The following is a 25,314-nucleotide window of genomic DNA, read 5'->3' on the forward strand; positions in this document are numbered from 1 at the left end:
TTATGGATAGATCTCACAGCTCAGTTAATGTTTCTGAAGAGATTTGTGAGAGCTATTTGAGGAGCTCCAGTTCTCCTTTTACCTCTTCAACAGAGCAGTTTATTCAAATTTTTGGAACAAATCACTTGCTATCACCTGTAAATGTTCATTTTCACACAAGGTAACTCACACAGTCACTTCCCAATGACAACACTGGGTATTGTGTATTTCATGATTATACATCATGTCAAATATATGTCTCCTTAGCGGTTGAAAAAAAAAATCTGTAAATGTCTAGAGAATTCTGTGAGAATAAGGCTGACTCAGTATTAGTTCTGAACTTGGGTACATCCTGCTCAAGCTGTTAAAGAAAATTTCATCACACACAAAGCTCCAACATGCTTCCAAGTCTCCAGTTATTAACACATACTTCTCTCCAGAAATAATGCCTCCAATTTATTTCCATGGAAACTAAAACAGATACGAAGAGCAAAAGAACGTTATCTGAATGAGCGTATTTTCAGCTACAAAACACAAGTTTTCAACACAGTCAACACCATTAGCTATGCATTTTTGCCAGCAATGAACAAGAGCCTGCATGTCAGACTTGTAAAAAATCAGCAGCAGTGGAGATGACCCAGTTTCACAGCTGCTATGACAGCATCATTGCTAGGAAAATGTTGTTCATGCAGTCCATCTTTCATCGGCCGAAAGAGATGAAGGACAGAAAGTCAAATCCAGATTGTTTACAGCCAATGTAGTAGAACCTTCCAGTCATGACGAGCAATGTGCTTCATGGTCTTCAGACTAGTATGGGGCCTGGTATCATTGTGCTGTAAGAGAAAGGCTGTCTTCTTCCCTGGCCTGGCTCATGAAGTTTGAGCCTTCCACTTTATAACTGTCGCAAAGTAGTTAACAGCAGTTGATGGCCTGTCCAGGTTCCAGGAAATCCAGATGGATCATCCCAAAAGACAGTGTGCATCACTTTTATCTACTGGGAGCTACATCTTGAACTTCTTCAATGGGGAATTCATACGTCATCACTCCATGGGCTGCCATTTTGATTCCACCTTGTAGTTGTGACACCACATTTCATCATCAGTAAAGATACAACCCAGGAAACTGTCACCTTCAGCCTCATACTGGTTCAATAGGTCCTGACAAACTTGCATACAGTGTTCCTTCTATTCCTGTCAGCATTTGTGGGACCCACCTGGCTCCAACTTTGAGATATTCCAATTTTGGCACCATTTCTTCCAATGTACTGAAACCAATACTCAGCTCCAAACACAGTTTCCCAATCATAATATGCCGACTCGCGTGGATGAACTGATCAAGACACTCTTCATTTCATGGTGTGACAGCTGTGCGTGGTTGTCCAGAATGTGGCTTGTCTTTCACATCGCTGCTACCACAGAGGAAATGTACCACCCATCTCTCTCACTGTGCTCACATCCACTTTCTGTCTCCAGAAAGATTCAGCAATTATGGATGTATGTCAATGGGTGCCATTTTTTTTCACACAGAGGAAGGCAATGCACCAGATACACTTTGATGTCAAATACCATTCTGTATGCTCCTCTGCTGCCATTTGTCACGCAGCAACAAAATACAGCACGGTAACAATACTGGCAGGAAGGTTCAAACTCTACTGTTATACCACCACCAACACAACATCTGCCTCTGACATCATGGGCCACCATAATAAAAAAGGAAGCATTACTTGTAGAGCAGCCCTCATTTATTAATTGAGTGGTGTAATTCAAATTATTAAAAGATTATGAATTTCTAGTATTTTGCAAAGATTATGGCTACATTATTTAAGCTCTTGAAAGTTACAGAGGGCAGAAACTACAGCTTCTTACCTCCTGATTGACGATAGCGGAGATGACGTGGTGTTGAAGGGGATCTACACGGGGAAAGTTCTGTGGTATCCACTGCCGAGGTGCTTTCAGGAATAGTTCTGTCCACTGACACTGATTCCAGAACTGCTGCTTTAAAGGAGAACAGATGTTAATAATAGGATGGTAGCTCAAAATTTACAACACATTGAGAGGTTTTCGGGAGAAAAGATATGTGGCTTTATGACATGCTTTTTTAAAGTACAGAGCACAGTCAGATTAGTTTGTTTTAGATAAGAACATGGTACAGCTCTGAAGAGAATAAAGAGTAGGCAAGTGCCTCAGAACTCTCAGTGTATGAACACCAAAAGATAGAAAATCTGCAGTCAAATTTGAGCAAACTGACTACAATGATATAAAAGAATTTGTGTGTCAAAATGATCTTAATTGAAAAGCAATATTTTTAAAATGGCCATTAATTAAGAACATTTTACACCAATGTTTAAATACCAAATCTAATACACAGAAATTATTTATGTTTAATCTACATTCTGTAGTTGTTACATAATGCCACATTTTAATGGTAATGCTTTTGGAACTTGCCATGCGTCTTCTGTACTGAGAAGATTCAGCAATAATTATTGTCTGGAAGGAAAGCTTTGTACCTATGACATAACCAGACAAAAGTTCATAAATAAAGAACTTGGTGAAAAATGGAAAGTTGTCAGTTTTAAAAAGTAGCTTGACTATGACTCCAATTTAAGTCAGTACAGCATGCACTAAAATGCATTTGTAATACGGGTACCTGAAGTCACATGTTTCATATGCGCTCATGAGAAAAAAACCCTGATAGATTACTATCTGCGATCAGAATACTGCTTAATAAAATGGCCATCAACACTGGAAAGCTGATTAGTCTGTGGAGAAGTTCTTCCATTAGAAGCATGTTAAAAGAAATGGCCATAACTTCAGAATAGCAGAAAAAAATATTTCCTCAATGCAGAAAAACCAAAGAATTTAAAAAGCTGATAAAATATATCTTATGTTTGATATTTACAACAACTGTGCCTTCAGCCTAAGTACTATAAAAATATAAAGTTTGACAGTGTGGGAAGGAGGTGAAAATTCTGGAATATAAATAAACCACATTCAAAAAGAACAATCACCACCATAATAACAGGTCATGGGAAACAGAATTTGTGTTGTTATATCAGACTTAGAGTAAGAATACCTTTGTTTTCCCGGAAATCCTCAAGTACCAGAGCAATAGCATTCACAATTATGAGGTGGTGGTGGCTCCTGATTAAACAGAATTTGTCTCCTTACCCAGAAAACTTCAGAAATAAAGAACCATGTTTGAATGATGTGGAAAACGTAGATCAGCATTATGTAGTTCTCCTACTACTCATTTCTACTCTCCATGAGCAATTTCTTTTTAAAGTTACTCCTCTTCTTGGACATGCCATAAGCAGCCTTGTGACAAAGGGACTGTCCCCTAGAGAACAAACCTAGATAGTTGCAAATTCCTCTAAACTGTGTGTGAACTGTTCAGCAGGAGATCTCCAAAGGGACTAGAGACAGCCATTTAGCATTTATATGAGATTCTTGCCATTTCCAAATGTTTCCTCATGCTGCCCAGGTGACACAGCTGTGACAGAGTGGAATGCAGCATGTGAATACTTCTGCAGTAATGCATGGTGCTAATGCTAGGTCAGAATAATCTCTTCTTTTGTAGGCGTACATTTAGTGTATGACCAAAAAATGTTACATCTAAGACTACAGTTTCCTATTTACAAATCACCTTAACACTTGGCCTATATTTTGGAATATGCCATCATAAAGATTTGAATACGACTACCCTGGTGTGTGCAAAGAATTTGCCCAGTTCTATATAACAAATACTGTATTTTAGCCATATAAATAGACTGTTATGTAATTAATTCACAAATCTAGCGAACAGAAATAATGTTTGAATGTAACAGCCAACCATTATGTTATGAAAGCATAAAGAGTAAGTGGTCACATGGTCCCAGAATGCTAATGAGGCTATACTGCCTGATGAAAAAATTCTATGTTGAACAATACACTACATGTTTTGCACTATGTTAAAATTATGCATCAGTCAGAAGGAGATAAATCGGTTCAATGATATTTTTCTTAATTTACATTTGGCTATCTTTTTCTTCTTCCTTCTTTGGTTTTACTAACTACCACTGTCGCAGTGTTTGTAAAGAGACTGAGCTATCTTCTGCTCATACTTATCCAGGTTATAAGTCAGGCAACTAGAAGACTTTAATTTTAGGAAGAAAACAGTCATTTTGCAATTCCTCATCTTTTGCTTAGTTTAACAAGATAAAAAATTACAGTATCTTTTTATTCCAATTCATAAGACCATACCTCCATTCCCAAACAGTGATAACTACTCACCCTATGCATACCTTATGAAAATAGAGCTACTTTCTTGCTTTGTCATCTATTCTCTGCCCAGGGAAGTGGTGGAGACACCATCTCTGGAGGTATTTAAGAGATATTTTGATACAGCACTTAGAGACATGGTGGTGGACTTGTAGTGTTAGGCTGATGGGTGGACTTGATGATCTTAAGGGCTTTTTCTAACTGAAATTATTTTGTGATTTTATCAGCAATGCTCTCATTCTAGATACCCACAGTGAGGTTTATATTTACTAACATTATTCCTCTGAAAGTAGTACCTATTCTAAGGTGCCTTACAAAAGCCAAAAAGCATTTGCACAAGAGCAATTCATCTTTTTAGACATCTACCTTCTGGACTGATAACGATCAGGTACTATGAATCTCACTAATGCACCCAGTGCTCACATAAATTATTTGGATTAGCAACTAAATCTTTCTGGAGAACTCCTCCTAGTTCAATATATCTGTTTCTTTTTAGCTTAATATTTTACTTCACAGGACAACTTCAACCAAATGCAAGTGGCATCAAGAATTTCTTTTTGACTCCATCTGAAACATTCTGCTGGACTGAAAACAGACAGGTCCACTCTGCCATACTACTATGCCTATAAAAAAAGGAACAACAAACAGAGGAAACACACTACAGCCAGTAGGAAAAAAGAAACAAACAAACAAAACAAACAAACAAACAAAAACAAAACAGAAAGCAGCGTATTTTATTCCCCAATACAGGTTACTGTGATCATGGGAAAAAAAAAAAAAAAAAGGAAGGGAAGGGAAAAGGAAGAAGAAACAACCGCTGTGCAGTGATCTGATAAAAATTAAGCTTTCATTTGAGACCGCTCCATTTGCCCAAAAGTAACATTCACTGTTCTGTAGGTATAGAATACCTCTTCGAATGCTTCTCCTCAGTTTGTTACACAGGTCAATGCGAGGGTTCTCCAAGCTGTCCTCTATGGAGCCAGGGCTTTGCTCAGGAGAGGAGGGCCCTTTGCTAAGGTCCAGAGGTACTTTGCTACCTGTTGGTGGAGGAGAGGTGGCTGGACTATAGGTTGAGGTAGGACTGCTTGCCACAGATGAAGTAGAAAGATCAAGGGCACCAATTCTTGAATTCAGTGGTGAAGTCAATGACAATTTTCGAGTTCTGACAGGTGAGGATGTTCTGGAAAGTGACAGTGGAGGGGGAGAAGAAAATTTGCGACAGAGATGCGGTGACTTAGCATCAGCAAGGTACTCTCCTCTGTTGTTCTGACTGGTAGCAAAAAATAACTCCAAAGCCCTGAAAGCAAGAAACAAAAAAGCAACATCATAGTAACAAATGCAAAGCAGATTTAAGTAAAAACTCTTGTGAAGGCAAAACCTATGAGATATTTAGATTCCAAAGCCCAGGCAGAAAATTGAGATAGACTTACCTAAAAATTTACGCCTTATTTACAGAGTAAGAACTTTCCTCTCAGATTATTTACACAAAAATTAAGGATAAAAACAAAAAACCAAAAAAAGATCTCTTGGTAATTCTGTAAGAAATTTATCATAGAAGACAAAAGACAGTACTCACCTAACTGGAATGGAAGTGAAAGGCCGTCTGTATATGTCTGAAAGTTTTTCCAGTACAACAGCTGCAGTAGTAAATATGCGGTAAGTATGCAGGAAGGTATTCAGGAAATCAATGCTCAGAAACCGCAAGTCTGTTAGCCTCTCCAAAAGGCGTTCAACACTTGCATAACGGATTTGAGGTACTTTGCAGGAATTTAGAGTTTTGCTGAAGCAGATATCAATGTCATCTCTATGAAGACGTGCATCAGACCTATGCAAAAGTTAAAGGAGAATGTTTCACCAAAGAGAAGAGTGATTATGGTACATCAGATGACTCTTAACTTATCGAGAGACTTGCTTCTGCTAGGATCTTGCTTTATAGGCGATACCAGTGAAAGACAGTAAAATGAACCCCTTAGCTTAACTTATGGCTTCCTTCACAGCTAGTACCTGCACACAGGCTCCAAGAATTACTTTAAGAAGAAGAAAAAAAAAGTGAATAAATTTAAGCATGAAAGAAGCAGGTTTATGAATAAACATGCTACCTTAATTTGATGTTAAAATTTTAGGATAATGTGTTTTTTTTTCCCCTCAGAAATAGGAAACAAGGAAAAGAAAAACTTTGGCTTCGGAATGCTTTGGAAAGTCATACTTGTTTGCACTCAGTGTAGGTTTACCACACGTTATACATTAAATAAAATGGTGATTAGTAGGACAGAAAATAAATACCCGATACAAAATTAAACTACTTATCCAAACCATAACTTACTGTAGCTTTGGAAATAAAAGAGAAAATTGAGCTGTGATCCTATACAGTCCAACACTGTGATTTCAGAGTTGGCCATTTTCAGTTATCCCTACTATTTCAGGAAGCAGATAGAAAAAAATACATGTTGAGATGAAGATTTAATTCCAGTCAACAAGAATGGGGGGGGGGGGGGGGGGGGGGGGGGGTAAATACTTTATTTTTTGAACACACATTTCCTTTTCTTAAAGCTTTTATTAAAAAGCAAACAAAAAAAATTTGTTCACTGGAAATAAAATGCCTCACTTACTTTATCATATGTGGCACAGTGACTTTAGAATTTTCTTCAAACACTATGGTCATTAAACCATTGCACCTTATGTTATCAATGCACTGTGAAAATAAATATTGAAAACTGTTAATATCAAAACACATGGTAAGGGATTAACTTCCATGCTGTGAGTGTCACCGTTAGCATCACCAAAACATAGCTTTCACAGAGTCTGAGCACACTAGTACAAGGTATTTTAATAACAGAAAAGCAGTGACGAAGGAATCATAACAGATAGGACTCTCTAGTCTTCTTCCTTTGATTTGCACAGACTCAAGTCCAAGCATCTTTACCAGCATGCTCAGAGAATTTGGCCCAGAATCTTTTTTACATGGCTACAGATTTTTAGTTGTAAATGAGATGTTGAAGTTCACTTGAAACTGAATGACGTTAAATCCTTCTATCACATCTTTAAAAATCATCACTGGAAGAAAGTTAGAATATTATATATTACATATAAAAAGTGAGAGACAAATAGCTTCCAAAAACTCACATTTCCTTTAAAAACAAATTCAAACAATCCTATTATTTTGAAATACAGCTATGAAGCCACTGTCTGAGCAGCCCATTGCAAATTCTTGTATAAATGTTTTGGGCTAAGTATCACAAAATGTGAAGACACTTCTGGGACATGTTCATAGAGCACATTAGGTTGAAATTACAGGTTGTCCTGTGGTCAATAGAAGTTTACAAGTTACGGGTGTTTAAGTACAGCTCAAAGCCATCTGAATAGCATTTTCTGCTGACTTGTATTCTGACGTCATTGAGATAACGCAGCACCCAAAACCCTGCTCTTGGAAGTTCACAGTCTGCCAGTAGTTAAGGTCTTAATGGTCTGCAACAAGTATCTCATACATTCTATGACAGGACTCTTGCTTTTATAATACTTTCAGATTTTATTTTCAACAATTATATATATGCAGACAAAGCTATTTCTTCACGCCAATAAAATAGTTTCCAAAGTTCTTATACACATTTACACTGAGTTTAAGAGTAATCTGTTGAACCTGAAATATTGCCTGACAAAATGATGACTGATGTTAGATCGGTAAAAAAGATTACCAGAGGCCTTTTCTGGTCTTCTATGATTTATTTAACTACATGTGTTTATAATTTCAGGTATTTAACAATGGTTTCAAAGTTAAATAATTCACATTATGACTTTACCAAATCGTTGCTTTAAAGCACTGAGAAAAAAAAAACAACACACATATCTAATAATACATAGTTTCCCCCAGGTGACTTTTAAATGTTGCAAAGAAGCTCTAAGAATGAAACTGCCCGTGGTGGTTCAGCGCTGTTTCCATTAAGACTGCATAGTCCTAGCATTTATCAGTTATTTGACAGATAAAATCTTTCTAGTGAAGGAATCAAAGTAATAGGGAGCTAGGGCCAAAGGACAAGCTTAAGCTGGAAGAGAGGAGATTTCTTCAGCAGCAACAAAGAGAGTGCATTTCTCGTAAGAATTATACGGTTTGGATGAAAGAAATGTAATTTTAAGCAGACTCACTAAGAACACATAGACGAATAAGACTTACCTGCCATATATATATGGCAATATGTAAATTAATAAGTTATGTAGAATTTTAGACATCAGGACACATTGTGCTGCTGAACTGAAATGGCATGTATACATTTTTAGTTGCAAACATTGTTAGGAGAATACCTCTTAATAAAAAAGAAAAAAAGGCTTTCTACATTCTCTTCGTTAGCATTGTTCCTGTGTTCTCCTTAAGGGCTGTAGCCAGGGACAAAAAGAAATAAAATGCTTCTGAGCAGGCAGTTCATTATTTTTTTATGACAAGGTTTCTAGTAATGGCTTCAGTCAGGAAAATAATTTTGTTTTCAGTAGGCCAGTAGTCTCAGTTCTTCAGAGGTTCAGTAGAACCACTTCAGCTTCTAAAATGCTCATGATGTTTGCACAGGGTCTTGAGTCCCTACTCTTTTCTTTTAAGGCGGTGTCTACCCTTGCATATGACACCAAGATAGGAGGAAGTGGTAATCTGCCTCAGGGTAATAAGACCCTTCAGAGGGATCTGGACAGGTTGGACCGATGGACTGAGACCAGTGCAATGAAGTTCAACAAGGCCAAGGCCAGGTGTTGCACTTTGGCCACAACCCCAGGCTTGGGGCAGAGTGGCTGGAAGACTGCATAGAAGAAAGAGACCTGGTAGCGTTGGTTGACGCTCAGCTAAACATGAGCCAGCAGCATGCCCAGGTGGCCAAGAAGGCCAGTGGCAATCTGACTTGTATCAGAAGTAGTGCAGCCAGCAGGACTGGGGAGGTGATCATCTCCCTCTATTCAGCACAAGTGAGGCTGAACTTCAAGTGCTACATTCAGCTTTGAGCCCCTCGCTACTACTAAAACATTGAGGCCCAGGAGAGTGTCCAGAGAAGATCAATAAAGCTGTGAAGGGACTGGAGCACAAGTCTTATGGGGAGAGGCTGAAGGAACTGGAATTGTTTCATCTGAAGAAGGCTCACAGGAGACCTTACGGCTCTCTAAAATACCTGAAGGGAGATTGCAGTGAGGTGCACGTCAGACTTTTCTCCTGTGTAACTAGCAGTAGGACTAGAAGAAATGACTCAAGTTGCTCCAGGGGAGATTCAGGTTGGACATTAGGAATAATTTCTTCTCCAGAAGAGTGGTCAGATGGTGGAACAGGCTACGGCTGCCCAGGGCAGAGTTTGATTCACTGTCCCTGGAGGTGTTCAAGAAGCATTTAGATGTTGTACTAGGGGACAAGGCTTAATGGAGAAATAGTGGTAGGTGGATGATTGGACTAGGCGATCTTGGAGGTCTTTTCCAATTTTGGTGATTCCATCATCCAGCTTCTCCGCTTTCTTAAGAAGCTTAATCTTCTTCAGTCTCACATTGTTAAAATATCTCTGTTGTTGCCCACAAATCTCTTCAGAAATCAATAGCTGGGGCAGATTTTCCTTTCCTCAAAGGGAATAATCAAGAGAGAAAAGTTTCCTACTGTTTTCCCCTGGCAGTCTGACTAAGTACTTCACTCAACGCTCTCTCAGCTGCTGTGTTTTACCTATACCTTATTAGGCCACTTCCAAGCTTTGCAGGCATGCAGCACACAACTCAGTCATGCAGCTTTTCAGCTCTCAGAGAGACACACATTTCACTGATGAGCCAAATGCAAATGCAAAATTTCAGGAAGAACAAGGTAATACTAGGGGATTTTCAAATACACTGCAATCAATCAGCTCTCAAGAAATCAGTTTTCTCTTGGATTAGTTTTCAGTAACACAGAATAAATAATCTCATGACAAACAAGATAAAGAATGCAGAAAGCTACCTGACTTATATCACTTGTCCATGCAGCTTTCTCTTGACGTGAAGGAGCCAAGAGGACAACAGTAAAAGGAGGAGCATCTGTAGGTTCAACTACAAGCTTGAAATCAAGGTGTCCAAACACCTGTCCAGTGCTTTTTGCTTTACAAAAAAGCAAAAAAAGACAGTAAAAAAAGACAGAATGTGAGATTTCAAACCATAGTTTAAAGGAAATATTGTTTCCACTTACTGGAAAAGTTATATTAAAACATTTATCTGACAAACAGTAAATGCAACTGGAAATCCAAAACACTGATTTTGGTTTTCCACATATACCAAATACAATAAAAGTTAAAAATATACAATAGTGGGAGATGATGTAAGTTACATGTTAAAATGTCAAATAAGGCTAAAGTCCTTCTAACACTTCTATATTTCATATGCTCTCAGTATACTGAAGGATAACTGAAATTAATGAAACTACTTCCACAATTCATGGGTAATACTTGTCTAAAACTACAGGGTGGAAGCTAAAATGAGTAACAAAACACCCAGCTTGAGAATGTGCTTGGTTACTTCATTTGAACATGGCTGTAGTCAAAATCTTTAAGGAGCCCAAGACAAAAACTTTTCTCTAATTCTGCCAATTCTTTCAGCTTCCATGAAAGAAGAAACCCAATTATCTGTTTTGTCTTTTAGGATGTTTTTTTCTTTCTAAGATCCACCAGGTGAAGCTGTATAGAAAAGTCAGCAAATAATTTGTCACGTTCCTCCAGCCATTGTACTTTGAAATCTTATGTGGGAGGTCAACAGCAAGAACAAACATAGCAAAACAAATCCTTATGCAAGCCATTATGTTCATTATTAAACTATTTATTCTACTTAGTCAGTTAACAGATGTTTCTCTAATTTCATGAATGAGGATAACATATCAATTTGTTATTAAAAATAAACCAAGGGTAAACTTAAAAAAAAAAAAACCACTTAGAACTGTAATTACTACAAGCAGTTGAAGGTAACTTACAGTCATCATCAGTTGCATCTGTCTCCTCAATCAATGTGCACTCTATCAACGACAGAACACCTCCTGTCTATGAAAACAAAGTACATTTTTCATAAATTTAGACATTTGCTCCAATTTGCCATTAAAGCTATTTTAAAATATTGATACACCTTACAGTAAGATTCTACATAATCCAGAGCTCAGAGGAAGATACTTCAATTTCATGATGTACGTTTTTCAAGAACTAAAACTAGCTGGATTAGATATTATGTTTTACTTAAGCAAGCAAATCAATCATACGTTTAAAAGTGCAAAATTTCTTTCATATTTTTACCATACTGTAATTTGTCTCACAGAGGCTTGTTCACAAGTTTCAGAAAAGGTAACTAGAATTTCATCATTTTATTCTGAATTTAAATAAAACTCATACATGACTTTTTGAAAGATTCAGTTACACTTTACACTGAGATTACACTTAATTTACTTTGCAAAATACATTAATTATTTAAAGGGTACAAAGTGAAAATGCATACAGAAAGTAACAAAAGAGACTTTCTAAGCATTCTTAATTATATCTCAGATATGTCTTTGTCACATTAAAATTTTGTTTAACATACATCAATCCATAAACTGCCACCCTACCTCCATTCAAAAGCCAACCCAAGAAAGACCGATTCTCAAATAGCGTTATCAGAGCGTTCTTAGAGGAATATTCACTTTAAGACAATATGCTGCTCAGGAAAACAAAACCGACTTTAAATATTAATTCTATTACAGCTTTGGAAGTTGTTCTTTCATATTTCTGTGGGGGTGTACTGGCTGATTACTGCACTGTAAATGGTCTTAGAGCCTCTACTGGCTTATACATAGGCACTGATGTACTGTTTCTAGCCCTGGGTTTATTAAATCACATGCTTCTGGAAAAAAAAATATTTCTCATTGCAATGAGAATTACATCACCTTACTTCTGTTTGTAACAACACAGAATGTCAGTTTAGAACAACAACAACAAAATACAATATTAAAATTTCACTTAAGCTTTATTTTCATTTAATAAATTGAGTCATAATGTAACATCTGTACCTTAAGTAGATGCAGTTTTCCTCCTGAACTTCTTGTACAAATTAAAAAATGTTTTGTAAATAAGAAGCATTGCCTTTCTCCTTCTTTTTTCAAAGACAACGATCCCAGACGAACTTTGCTAAGTTTTCCCCTTTCAACTGAAGGGACTTGAATAAGGGAACCTAATAATAATCAAAATAAAAAGTACACTGTAACTATAACAATATTTAGTAGGCAGTGTTTGAACTGTTGAACTACCAAACATTTTGGTATTAAACCATACAAGTTTTCATTCTAATAAGTATTAACACACATCAGTTTCCTTTTAAAAAAAAAAGTCATTCATCTTTTTTGTACCAGTTCATTTGGGGTTTTAGGACAAGTTCACAGATTTGTACTATTTTTAATGGAAGCAGTAAATCTAACTCTGTAACCATAGTCTTAGAATCAAGCAAATACAGTCAAAACTAACACTTAGTTAGATACTTGTCAAATTCTCGTGCAACTCTGAGCTAATAACATGTTGATCAGGGAACAAAGCTGAACAGCAATCTCCATTTGCTCAACATTTGGCAATTGCTTGATTTGCAAAGCTATGCTAGTTACAAGCCAAAGAGAAAGAGGAAGAAAAACAAAGGTTTTGAAGGAAGAAGGTATGTCTATGTGAAAGAGATGGAAATGAAGCAGATCTCTTCTTATCTTGCATTGTGTTAATGTCAGCGCTACACAGTTCAACTAGAAGTGCTACCAGTAAAGCACTGAATAGAATCTCATTACATTAAGTCTGAACTTGTGCTCTACCGAAGTCCAAAACAGAGAAAGCTATGCTTCCATGCTGTTTCATACCTCAAAACCATTCTCTGACCAATTTTTTGCATGTTAATATCATGATCACTTTTGATTTTGGGTCTGGAATCAAATTTGATAGTGAAGCACAATTTGATGTTCATATGCACAAACTGACAGAGAAATTAAGATTAATCTCTGAAAAAGCTATTGTTGTTCTACATCACTTTTCCCTACATTTATTTCCTTATTTGCACTTAAGAATTAAGTTATTAATATATCTGAGACAATATAATATACACTGATCAACTTATAACATTTTATTGTTCTCTGACAACCATTACATTTTCAGACTAAGTGAATACACAATCATTTGTGCCACTGCAATAAAACACTAAGAAAAGTTATACCCTAGAAATCTGCAAACCTATGCAACTTTTTAGATTACCTTTTATTCTATCAAAAACAACAACAACAACAAACCAACCAACCAAACAACCCACCCTACTTACTGTCTGTTGTACAATTCCCTTGCAGAAAACTATCTAATAATTTCAACTGCAAAAGTCAGGACGGAGATCATCCCTAGAGTTGGAGCTGTGGCTTTTCCATATGTTGCCAGTTTCCCTCCAGCCCCCAGTGTGAGGCTAAATAGTATACACAAAGCAGTAATAGTATACACAAAGCAGTTTCAAACAGCTTCCCAGTCCAAAGTTCTTCAGTCACTTTTCTCCTGAAATTCCCCCTACACATTTTGGTAACAACCAATTCTACTTGTTATTTTTGTTCCTTAAAAAAAAAATGGTATCTATTCACATGATACATGTACGCATATCAATTTGCAACTCAACTTTTTATTATCTTTTTAATGATTGTTTCAGAAATACCATATTCTGTTCTGCTAAAATAGCTGAAGGTTAAACACTGTTGTTGTATGGACCTGAAATATTACTATTTAATGGTGTGAAGAGAGACTGAATTATCTCCTTTCAATAATGAACTTAATACTTGCAGAAAAAAAGTGAATTTCTATACAGTTGAAATCTAGCAAGGACGTGCTGCATTTCCATCAAGCTCTCATGATTAAAGAAACTGCCATAGATTCTACTACAGATTTCCTCATAAGGAAAAAGAAAAAGTTGTTATGATTGGCCAGTGTACAACTGCCATAACCAAGTGAGGCTAATTTGGAATGTTCATTAACAGTATGAATCAAAAAAAAAATCTCTTCATTCTTCAGAAATAATCAGAACTTGACTGAGTAACTGGCTCCAGCTGATAATGCTTTCAGTAGGTAGAACTGGTCAGGACAATTCCCAAAAGTCCCTTCCAACCTCAACTACTTCATAATTTTGTAATTGTGACATATTTGTTAGGCAAATTTAGTGCAGCTGATGATAGGAAGATCAGAGAACATATTTGATGGCCTCTGAGGGGCCTCCAGAAGCAAGTTTTCTGGGTGTCAGCCAATAGTGGGTGGCAGATCAAGGTCTCCACTGCCTTAGGACTATTAAAGATCATAGAATCATAGAATCACAGAATCACAGAATGGCCTGGGTTGAGAAGGACCTCAACAATCACACAGTTTCAACCCCCCTGCTATGTGCAGGGTTGCCAACCACCAGAGCAGGCTGCCCAGAGCCACATCCAGCCTGGCCTTGAATGCCTCCAGGGATGGGGCATCCACAACCTCCTTGGGCAACCTGTTCCAGTGTGTCAGCACCCTCTGCGTGAAAAACTTCCTCCTATTAACTAACCTAAACCTCCCCTGTCTCAGTTTAAGACCACTCCCCCTTGTCCTATCACTATCCAACCTCGTAAACAGCCATTCCCCCTCCTATTTATATGCTCCCTTCAAGTACTGGAAGGCTGAACTGAGGTCTCCCCAGAGCCTTCTCTTCTCCAAGCTAAACAAGCACAGTTCCCTCAACCTTTCCTCATAGGAGAGGTGCTCCAGCCCCCTGATCATCTTAATGGCCCTTTTCTGGACCTGCTCTAAGAGCACCATGTCCTTCCTGTACTGGGGGCCCCAGGCCTGGACGCAGTGCTCCACATGGGGCCTCACAAGAACTGAGTAGAAGGGGACAATCACCGCCCTCTCCCTGCTGGACACCCCTTCTTTAATGCAGCCCAGAACACAGTTGGCTTTCCGGGCTGCAAGCGCACACTGCTGGCTCACATCCAGCTTCTCATCCACCAGGGCCTCCAAGTCCTTCTCCGCAGGGCTGCTCTCAAGGAGATCTTACCCCAGTTTGTATAAATACCTGGGATTGCCCTGACCCAAGTGCAGCACCCTGTACTTGGCCTTACTGAACCTCATTAGGTTTTCATGGGCCCACTTATCCAGCCTGTCCAGGTCCCTTGGGCTGGCTTCCCTTCCCTCCAGTATAGTGACTGTACCGCTCAGGTTAGTGTCGTCTGCAAGCTTGCTGAGGTTGCACTCGATGCCGTCGTCTATGTCATTGATGAAGATGTTGAAGAGCACCAGTCCCAAGACCTGCCCCTGAGGGACACTGCTTGTGACCAGCCTCTACCTTGACACAGAACCAGTGATCACAACCTTTTGCTTTCGTTCAGCCCTAATCCATTGAACAGCCCATCCTTCAAATCCACACCTCTCCAACTTAGAGAGAAGGGAAGAAAAAAAGATAAAGAAGATACTGTTTGTCTTGACAGCGGACCTAACAATAAAGTCTGTATCAAAGTAAGAGATAGATAAAAGGAGACCCCAAGAAATCTGAAGGCAAATCCATGCAAATTCATAATTTACTGTGCAAAGCACTTTCATAAATGGTTCCATGGTCTCAACAGCTATAGCTTAAGAGAAACAATCTCTTCTTAGAAAGATAAAGTATATAACATAGATAACATATGTCAAAGTTGACACGAACCTTCAAAAAAAATGGTTGATAGAAATAAGCCTAAGGAAAGGCTAGGGTAGGTACCTTTTTTTTTTTTTTTTCTTTTTTTTTTTTCAGAAACACGTATGCTCTACCTCTCCACAATCAACACAAAGAATAGGAGCTTAACTGAAATTAGAAGAAGTGGACATCACTCTTAAAGTGACCCTACAATCAGATGTGAAAGGAAAAAGGGCTAGGCATTATTTCATTAGCTCAAGTCAGATTTCTGCACTCATACAATGTAATATGCTTTAGGTGTTCTAAAAGGTACATTGTGATGCAGTCTTTAATAACATGCAGGTTTATGCTCTGTCCTTAACAGTATTCCCAGAATTAAACCTGAAATTAATTTACTTATATATAATACGGGTTTGACTTGGGTCTTACATTACAACATTCCGACCTTCACAGATTGATTCCCACAGAAAAACTAATAGGTTTCTACTGATGAAACACAGACAAAATGATATTAGCTGATTTTAAGGGGAAAAGCATCATATGCATTTAAATACAAAATACTGTAATCATCATGAAAAAAAATACTCAGTTTAAGAAAATTTCATGGTACAAGTCAGTCAAGGAGAATCAGCCCTGTAATTCTCTGGAGGTGGCTGCAATGTAAGAAATTTACATCTTTCTTGAAACCACATTCATAAGTCGTTAAACACGTGAATTATAACAAACACATACATTTAAAGAAGAACAGAGTAACTTAAATGTGACCACTGTACGAAGAATCTTAGAAGTTATTATGGAAAGTTTCACAGTTCGGCTAAATAACTACGGAAACACTACAGAATGGATTTCAAAATCTATACAAAGCCAATTAAACTACCAGCTTTGCATATGATTCTATTTAAATACCAAATGTTCTGATGATGCTATCTAAAGAAGATCTTGTGAAGGGTTATACATAAATTAAATTCACAACCTTCCCTAAATATATGTGATGTTTTACAGACACAGAGAAGCTTGTACCTCATTAAAATCCTCCACTACAGACCTGTAGCTACTCCATACAAAACTAGTCAAAAGGTCCAGAAGTAAATTCTTATATAAATGGAAAATATGCTTCAATTGTGAGTTCTTTACCTTTGTTTACCATTAGAGTGAACCCCCCAAGGTAAGAACTGCGATCCATTTATAGTTTCTCATTAAAGTTATCACTTACTTGAAATTAAAATTTTGCGGAATACAATAAAAAATTTATCTCCTGATATCACAGGATGGTAAACAGATCTCTGGTTTCATCTGGTCCAACCCTTCCTGCTCAAGCAGGGCCACCCAGAATAGGGTACCCAGGCTCATGCCCAGGTGGCTTCTGAAGACTTCCAAGAAGGAGACCTGACAGCCTCTAGATCCCTGTGCCAGGGCCCCCACACCCCCACAGAATAGAAGTGCTGCCTGATGGTCAGAGGGAACCATCTGTGTTCCAGGCTGTGCTCAGTACCTCTTCTCCTGGCAGTGGGCACCACTGAAAAGAGTCTGGCTCTGTCTTCTTTGCACCCCCCTTCAGGTACTTATACATGTTGACAAGGTCCTCCCTGAACGTTCCTCTAGGCTGAACAGTCCCAGCTCTCTTAGACTCTCCCCATAGGAGAGGTGCTCTGGGCTTTTCAGCATCTTGGTAGCTTTGCATTGGACTTTCTCCAGTTTGCCCATGTTATTCTTGAACTGGGTGGCCTAGAACTGAACACAGTATGCAGCTACAGCCTCCCAAATGCTGAGAAGGGGTGGAATGATCACTTCTCTTTCTCTGTACATGATGGACCTAAGCTTCAGCGGGAGGAGTTTCCAAAGCCACCAAGAATAAAGAATATGGTATGCCTCTCCCTCTCTCTTTTTGCTAACTACATTTTATTAGATGTAATTCTACGTTTCTGGAACAACAAGAAGCCTTTATTTTCTTCATGACTTTCTTCTTGAAGTGATTTTTGTATCTATCCTGGACTTCTACTGAAGCCCAAAAATGTATGTCTCAAGAGATGGAGCAAGTATATCAGGTATTAGATCTATTCTGGCACTACGAATTTGAGATGTTTCTGAAGCACTGATTAAAATGGGAATGACAGCTCTTTTCTTTCTTAGCAACCGCTTTATCATTTGACAAAATCGCAAGCTTCTCATGCACTTTTGTCCAGATGATGCATCAGCTGGCATTACCATTTTGACTGACCAGACAGCTCCAGTCTCTGTGGAGCTGTAAGTAATTACAATTGAAGATCACAACCTAGTCAGTGTATAATACTGTCCTATGGATGATTTACCATGCTGCTGTTTTTCATGGTTCCTCAATAAAACAGTACAGAAATGGGGCTCAACTAGAGTATCAAATTATTTATCTGAGCATTTTTTAACTCATCCTACACACTCCACTAGGCTTTAATGATGTTACCTGTGCCCAGTGCGGTGATCTGCCTAATGATGGCAATGTGAACCCTGCTGTTTCTAATGCAATTATTTTCATGGTTGTATAGGTAGCTTTAAAAGAGAAATCTTACCTTGGCGTATAAAAGTTTGACTAGTATCTAGCAATATATCACAGCCTTCTACTATTGTTCTTTCTATGGCCAGATTCTTCCGGATGTTTTCCGTGTCACTCACTTCATCATGCATCACCCTGTCAGACACAATACAAAATGTACTTAGAACTTCTGAAATATATCCTGCAATGTTTTATCTAATTTCATTTCCACTTTTGACAGTATACGCACAAAGATTTGATAATAAGCTTTACAACACAACAGATATATACATACAGTACATGACTAGTCCAGAGCAAGTTTCTTGCTCTGTTTTTCCTTCTTTCAAACCACTGCTGTAGTCATTTTTTTCAACAGTGGAATCTATTTTGCCAGAGTTGTTCTTAGACTATCCTTGAACACATCTGACAGATGCCACCAAGATGAAAACTCTTCACAGCTGCTAAAAGAGTACTTCTTGATACTCAATAGCGTACACCAAACTGCAAATGTTTCTTAGTTCTTTGTGTTAGTTATATAACACATTTTAGACTCCCTGACCTTGGTTTAAGGTTCCCAGTCTGTCTGCTTCAGTTTACTTTTGAATGTACCATTCACTTCCTCATCGCTCCTTATAACAATCACAGCTTTAATGGTTCATCTCTTAATTTCTTCCTCCTCTTTTTGTAAGTATTCTCCTCTTACAAAGAAAAGCAGAGTTAACTCCAAGACTGAGCTCAACACAGAAGCTTGTATGGTGTTGTGATGTTCCTGAACTGTGATTTGACTGCACTGTCTCAAAGCTACTCTTCCTTCACATCTATGAAAAATGAACCATAAAGTTTTATAAATATGGTTCATATAGCCTGCCTTGTGAGCAGAGGAACATCAGTCAATTTGAGCCTCCAATTCTGAATGTTCAGAGATAAATTAGTTGGATGAACTCTAACTTATGAGATGAAGCACAGTCAATGCTATTTGATCTGATTATATACTAATACATATAACCCCACACCCACAGAAATTCCTGGCTTTGACTAAGTGGAAAAGAGACATTACTTCCCTGCTTCAAATGACCTCAAATTTTGGCAGACCCTGCTTACACTGCAAGAAGTAAATGCAGTTACTTCTTCAAAAGGCACTTCAAAGGAACCCAGAGCTTTAAAAGGTGGTGGACATGACATTTAAATGACTCAGAAAGTTGACTGTATTGAAGATGCAGCAGGACAAAAAAGAAAAATTAATAAGCTCCCAACTAATAGGTAGTTAGTCCAACATAGTGACTGCGTCTTAAAGGCATTAGAAATCTGAACAGCCAAAAGAATGCAATTACCAAGAGCTATAAAGCAATCACACATTTACAGCTACATATTTTACAAAGACTTTTTTGGTGAATACACAAGATATTCAAGGCATAAATTCTTGTTCATGTAGCATGTCTTTGTTCACAGCAGAAAGATCCGTTTCCTAGTGATAGCAACCAAATTTCTTCCTTGGCTGACAGAAAGAAGCATCTAAGATAGGCCTGGAGTTTCTGGGAAGAGATTGATTTTACAGGCTTTTACAGCGAGTGTTAATTCTGAAAATATATCTTTAGCTCCAGTTTATTTGGCATTCTTTAAAGCATATGTGAAAACCAGTTATTTCATTAAGACGAGCAAACTGTAACATAGATTGAGAACTCAGTACTTCTGAAGACCCTTACTGATCTCCAGTGTTGCAGAATATTGAAAATGCCCTTTTTTAAAAAAAACTGTGAAAAAACACATGTATTTCTTTATATAAAGAAAACTGCTCATAACTCAAGGGTAGGTGGTTTCTATAGCAACACTGTTCTCCCCTACCCAAAATATAAGGTACTTGTAGATTTCTGTTAAACCATAGACTAGAAGAGTTTAAATATTATAATTTTTTTACCTCGGTTTTCTGGACTTTGGTTCAGCTTTGTTCCTTTTCTTTAAAATATTTTTTTAAAAAAAAACAAATCTTAAGAGAAAAAATTCATTTTACATTTCAGAGCCTTTGCTTCAGAACTATTGAATAAAAGCGTAGAAAGTCTCACCTTGAAAGTTCTTCTAGTTTAGATTTTGCAAATTCAAGGCTTTTTCGTTCAACGTGTTCATGTGGTGTGTGAGCCAGGAGTTCATGAAGTGTTATTATGTATCTAGGAATCTTAAAACAAATTAGGAATAGAAACCATAAATTTTTATGGAAATAATTTCAATACAGCTTTTTTTTTTTTTTTTTTTTAATTGCTATTTAAAATGGCTATTGCACTGGTCGGAAAAGTTTTGCAAACATTGTCTTTTTTACCAAATATCCACAAGTAAGTGATTATACATACAGTCAAAACAAAACTGCCAGAACACTGAACTTTTGGGTCACAGAGGCTGCATACGTGTGTGTGCATTTTCAGTTTGAGGAAACTTAAGTTCAATTCATTATCCTATGAAAAAAAATCAGATCAGAGACAGTGACAAATATAACACCGAATTTCTTATTTTCTTACTGCTATTCTGGTGTCAACATAGAACATTTTCAGAACATTCTGGGAGGTCCATATACACCTCGCTAAAATTGCAATAGGTTGCAAGCATCTGGATTTTTTACAAGCCAGGTCGTAGCCCGTTAGCATACAGATGAAATAATTCACACTGCACTAATGGACACTGAAGAACATGTAGGATTTGAAAGTTAGAAGCCAAATAGTAGCACAATGATCCTGATTCACTTTGTCATCACTTAAAGCATGTTCATGAATCTTAAACAGAAGCAAGTGATCCTGCAGTACTACTTATCTTTAAAGAGTAAGAGCCATATGGAAAGTGGAGAGATGCTTTCTCCTATGCTGAAAACATTCTCAACACAACATTATTCATCATGTATCAATAGGACCCTCTCTCTGTCCCATCTAAAATCCCAAGATATTTTTAAGTTAAATCAAAATTTCTCAAACTTTATGATATACAAGCTGGAAGCTGAACAAATACACTGTTAGAGGTAGCAATGGCCTTCTAAGTAGGATAAAAGGGCTGACTAGGTCTAACACAATAGCAGTGACCCTTTTTTTCTGGGGGGGGGGAATTCCATTTGCCAGTTACCCAACAAACTGAGGGGGTTCACCATTGTCATGGTAAGTAAACTTCTATGTCAAACATAAAAGTCACAAAACCATCGCACCAGTGTTTCAAAGACCTTTGCAAACAGCTGCAAATAATTAATCCAGACACATTAACACAAAATATCACAAGGGTAATGAAGTTTTCAAAACTTCTACAGTAGTATATTTTTCATTTTCTAAAGACCAGGTCACCGAAGAACAAATGCAGGAGGAAGGTTTCAAAATATATTTCTCCTAAAATGCTTGTGACTGCTCTAACTTGCTATACCAGTTATATTATCCCTGTCTGGACTGTTGTGTATTCCTGCAGGAGGTCAGAAGTCAAGAATTTGTTTCTCAACTTTTCCTTTTTTGTTCTTTTGGCACTAGTCCTCACCCAACATTCTCCTTGCATATATACAGGGTTCTTAATAGATTTGAGTCAGTGTAGTTGGAAAAAAGATCTCTACTAGCAGTTTCTGTATAATAATGAAATACATAAAAACTAAATTAGTTGGCATGAGACTACTTTTAGTTAAGCAAGAAATGTCTTCTATCAATCATGATTTCAGTAACACAAAATGGTTCAACAAAACATTATGAAACAAAGAGTGAAAAAAAATGTACAGAGACTACCTGAAACATGGGGTAAGTAAGGAAAGTTTCCAGCATTCGCCCCTCACATGCTGGGTTGGCTTCATATTGCTTCAAGAGTTTGTCAAAATCTCTGTTTTGCTTACAGTTTGCCAGTACTTGTAGACTATACTGATGATTCCGAACAAATTCTTGATATATGTTCAGCATTGGCAGCAGAATGTCAAATAAGTCAGCTAGAAAAAGTCAAGAAATGCTTTTTTTTTTCCAGCTACTCATGTCTTGGAATGTATTTAGAAAAAAAAAATAAAAAGAACTATTATGTTCTATGGAAGTGAATTACTGTAATCAGTTCAGTTTCCAATGTACTGAAATTTAAGAAACATTACACTTGGTTCTTTCACCTGTCAAAATACAGTTGTTCTGGTAAGTTAATAATCAGATAATTTCACTGAAAATGTGGGGGCCCTGTGTAAACAATGCTCAGCATTGAGGCTAAAACAGAGGAATTCTCATCTGGATATCAGGAGTGTTATACTACTGCCCACATGGTACACTCAATACACCAAACCACACGGTAGTAGTTCTACAGAAGCATTTCACTCAAAAACAACACTGTCATTAACAAAAAAAGAAAAAGAAAAAGAAAACTCACAGTTACTTCAAAAAATAATTACAAAAATTGAGAAAGTATAATAACTTGTAAAAATACAGCAAAAAAATACAGTAATAGAAAATACAGTAACTTACCTAGAATTAAGGTAGGCCAATTAGCAATTCTTGCTTTTAAACCTTGATGAAATATTTCATGAAGAAACATGATTGTTTCACTGAAAAACAAGTATTTAAAGAAACAAAAAGACAATTCAGGTCTATTTGCTAATTTATAATTCACAATGAAGCATTCCTTCCCGTTTACTGGTGCATTTTTCATTTCAGGAGGAAAAACAGAAGACAACTATTATTATTACGGAAGAAAACAATTCATTTTATTATAGTGTTTAGAATACTTAGTGCAGTATACACTAAGTATTGGTAAATACTACAAAATACGTAGTATTTACCATGGAAAGCATATCTTAATTGCTTAATCTTTTAAATAAAATAATCTATTAAATAACATATTTCACATAAGTTAATGATTAAGTGTTCCAGGAATATCTTTGACAATGTGTCAACAGCTTTAGAAAACCTCTAGCCAGTGGCAGTTATAGGTATTCTCACTCAGTACTCTTCAAGATTTGAAGCTGAGAGCTTTTCTGTAACATGAAATGTAATGCTGTACTTGAGCTCATGTGATCAGCAGAAGCAGCTTTAGAGGCATCCCAACGGTAAGTGAAATCATGAAGAGTTCAGTGATCATGAATAAGATGTTATGAAAGAAAGTCTGTCTCATAACTAAAGGAACAAGTTGTTCTCTTAGAAGTTTGCGGCAGTCTTGGATGCGGTCCCTATCCTGTATCAAATTCTAGATGGCTGCTGGCTTGTTTTTACATACTTGCTACAATAGCACTAAGATGCAAAGAACAATTCTTTTTTGCTGGATATGAAAAGACAGGCAAGAGAAAAGGAGGCTCCTTAGGCATGACAACACAAAATAGAAAATATGACAAACTCATCCTCAGGGTCTTACCTGAATCATATGAGGCCACTAAGTACAATTTCACTCTCTTAAGAGAAAAGGAAACAGGAAAGGTGACAGAAAATTTAAGAGAGCTGCTCCATAAGGCATTATTTGTGTTTTCCTTCTTCTAGCACAGCAGCTACAGAATGTAAGGAGGCAGGGAGGACTAAATGGCTTCAAACAGAATCACAGGCTGCACCTTACCTCTTACCCCAAGGGAATGAGGTTCAACTCAGACACATTACTTATATCACAACAAACAAACAAAAGCAAAATTTCATTACTGCATATACAGACAGAATGAAAAGGAGTGGTCAGAGGAACCTCCAAAAGAAGCCAAAAAATAAACATACCTATTGAGGAAAATGCTACTGACATCATCATGACTGATAGGTGGCTTCTTTGAACTTGCAGCCATTCTTAAGGGCCTCAGAAAACAGTTCACAAGAACATAAAGTTGATGCACATATTCAGATTCAGCCTCAACCATGTTAAAAACTATCTGATTCCTTTTTCTCATACTTTCTGCATGGGGAGAACAAATATAATCTTGGACAATAGTCTTCCATTTTCTTCTACATAACCAGCCTCGCATAAAGCTCTGAACCTAAAAAGGAACCAGGCAGAAAAATAGATGAGAAGAAAACTTTTGTGACTACTTGCAAGTTCTTCTCTCAAGAAATAACCTTCTACATGAAAAGCCTCTGTCAAAAAAATCTGCTGTCCTCTAAAACATTACTGATCTATAATTGTTCCTTAATTGTTCTTTTAGGTATCTATTTTTAACATAAGTACTACAAGCATTTGGTACTATTCATAGTATTTGTTGCCCAAAAATTGTTTGAAAAGACAACATGTACACACCAAGATTTTATTACAGTCTCAAAAGTTCAACCTCCTTCTGTCAGCACAATTATCCTACACACAGGTTGTTTTAACTCCTTTTACCTCTCCTTACACATTTCTCACTGTCTTACACCACCAATCATACTGTGCAACATTTTTGTGTAAGGTATTGCAAGACAGTCTTCAATATCAGCTTTGACACAATTCTGAAAAAGCTGTTAAGCTCAGTTTGGTTTCTTTTTCATACAGATATCACTTAGTGTTTGTATCTAAAGCTACATACACTGTTTAATAGCAGACACGTAGACCAGAAATACTACTATCCAGAAAAGGCAGGTTTGGGGCATTCTTACAATGATTCTGTATGCTACAGAAAAACCTACTTAAGCATAATATCCACTGAAGTTACAAGTGGATTAAACATCTACTTCTAGTTACAAAAAACTTCAGTTGCCCTGACTTTGTTGACAATCAACCATTTGTCTCGAAAGAGAAATGGAAAATTTCACTGGTAACAGTTTACAATGAATAAACAAAAAACAAAAAACAAAAAAAAGAAAAAAAAAAGAAAAAAGGAAAAGAGGGCCAACTGTCAAAACAATCAAGATGTAGAAAGCAGTGAATCAGAATCAGAATCAGAACTCTCCTTGTACAAAAAGAGACAGTTCTGGCTTTATTACAATGAAAAAGAATATTCACATAAAGGTGAATATTGACCCTGACTCAGACTATCTGAAATGGTTAGTGAAACTAAGTCCATGCAGCAGAGAAGAAATTACATAA

The 25,314-nt window shown here is 37.2% G+C and overlaps 1 protein-coding gene across 6 annotated transcripts in view; it reads right to left on the minus strand.

Moving 5' to 3' along the window:
• The window catches only part of RASGRF2 (Ras protein specific guanine nucleotide releasing factor 2), a 127,177-nt gene that overhangs the window by 52,909 nt on the left and 48,954 nt on the right, over positions 1–25,314 (minus strand). For 3 of the 6 annotated variants that reach the window (XR_005843209.2, XM_015280709.4, XM_015280711.4), the window contains exons 5-17: positions 24,039–24,292; positions 22,812–22,891; positions 22,104–22,297; positions 20,712–20,813; positions 20,430–20,539; positions 18,407–18,525; positions 12,238–12,398; positions 11,176–11,242; positions 10,177–10,313; positions 6,845–6,927; positions 5,812–6,060; positions 5,144–5,532; positions 1,845–1,973 (exon numbers count right to left, since the gene is read on the minus strand). Coding sequence is in view for 5 of the 6 variants with exons in the window: in XM_015280709.4 (XP_015136195.1) it covers positions 1,845–1,973; positions 5,144–5,532; positions 5,812–6,060; positions 6,845–6,927; positions 10,177–10,313; positions 11,176–11,242; positions 12,238–12,398; positions 18,407–18,525; positions 20,430–20,539; positions 20,712–20,813; positions 22,104–22,297; positions 22,812–22,891; positions 24,039–24,292 (2,074 nt within the window). In the remaining variant the exon portion in view is untranslated. The remainder of the gene's footprint in view (positions 1–1,844; positions 1,974–5,143; positions 5,533–5,811; positions 6,061–6,844; positions 6,928–10,176; positions 10,314–11,175; positions 11,243–12,237; positions 12,399–18,406; positions 18,526–20,429; positions 20,540–20,711; positions 20,814–22,103; positions 22,298–22,811; positions 22,892–24,038; positions 24,293–25,314) is intronic. The other 3 variants (XM_015280710.4, XM_003643077.6, XM_004949460.5) reach the window with 3 other exon arrangements.

The sequence above is a fragment of the Gallus gallus genome, chromosome Z (assembly GCF_016699485.2).
Source record: "Gallus gallus isolate bGalGal1 chromosome Z, bGalGal1.mat.broiler.GRCg7b, whole genome shotgun sequence".
Lineage (NCBI taxonomy): Eukaryota > Metazoa > Chordata > Aves > Galliformes > Phasianidae > Gallus > Gallus gallus.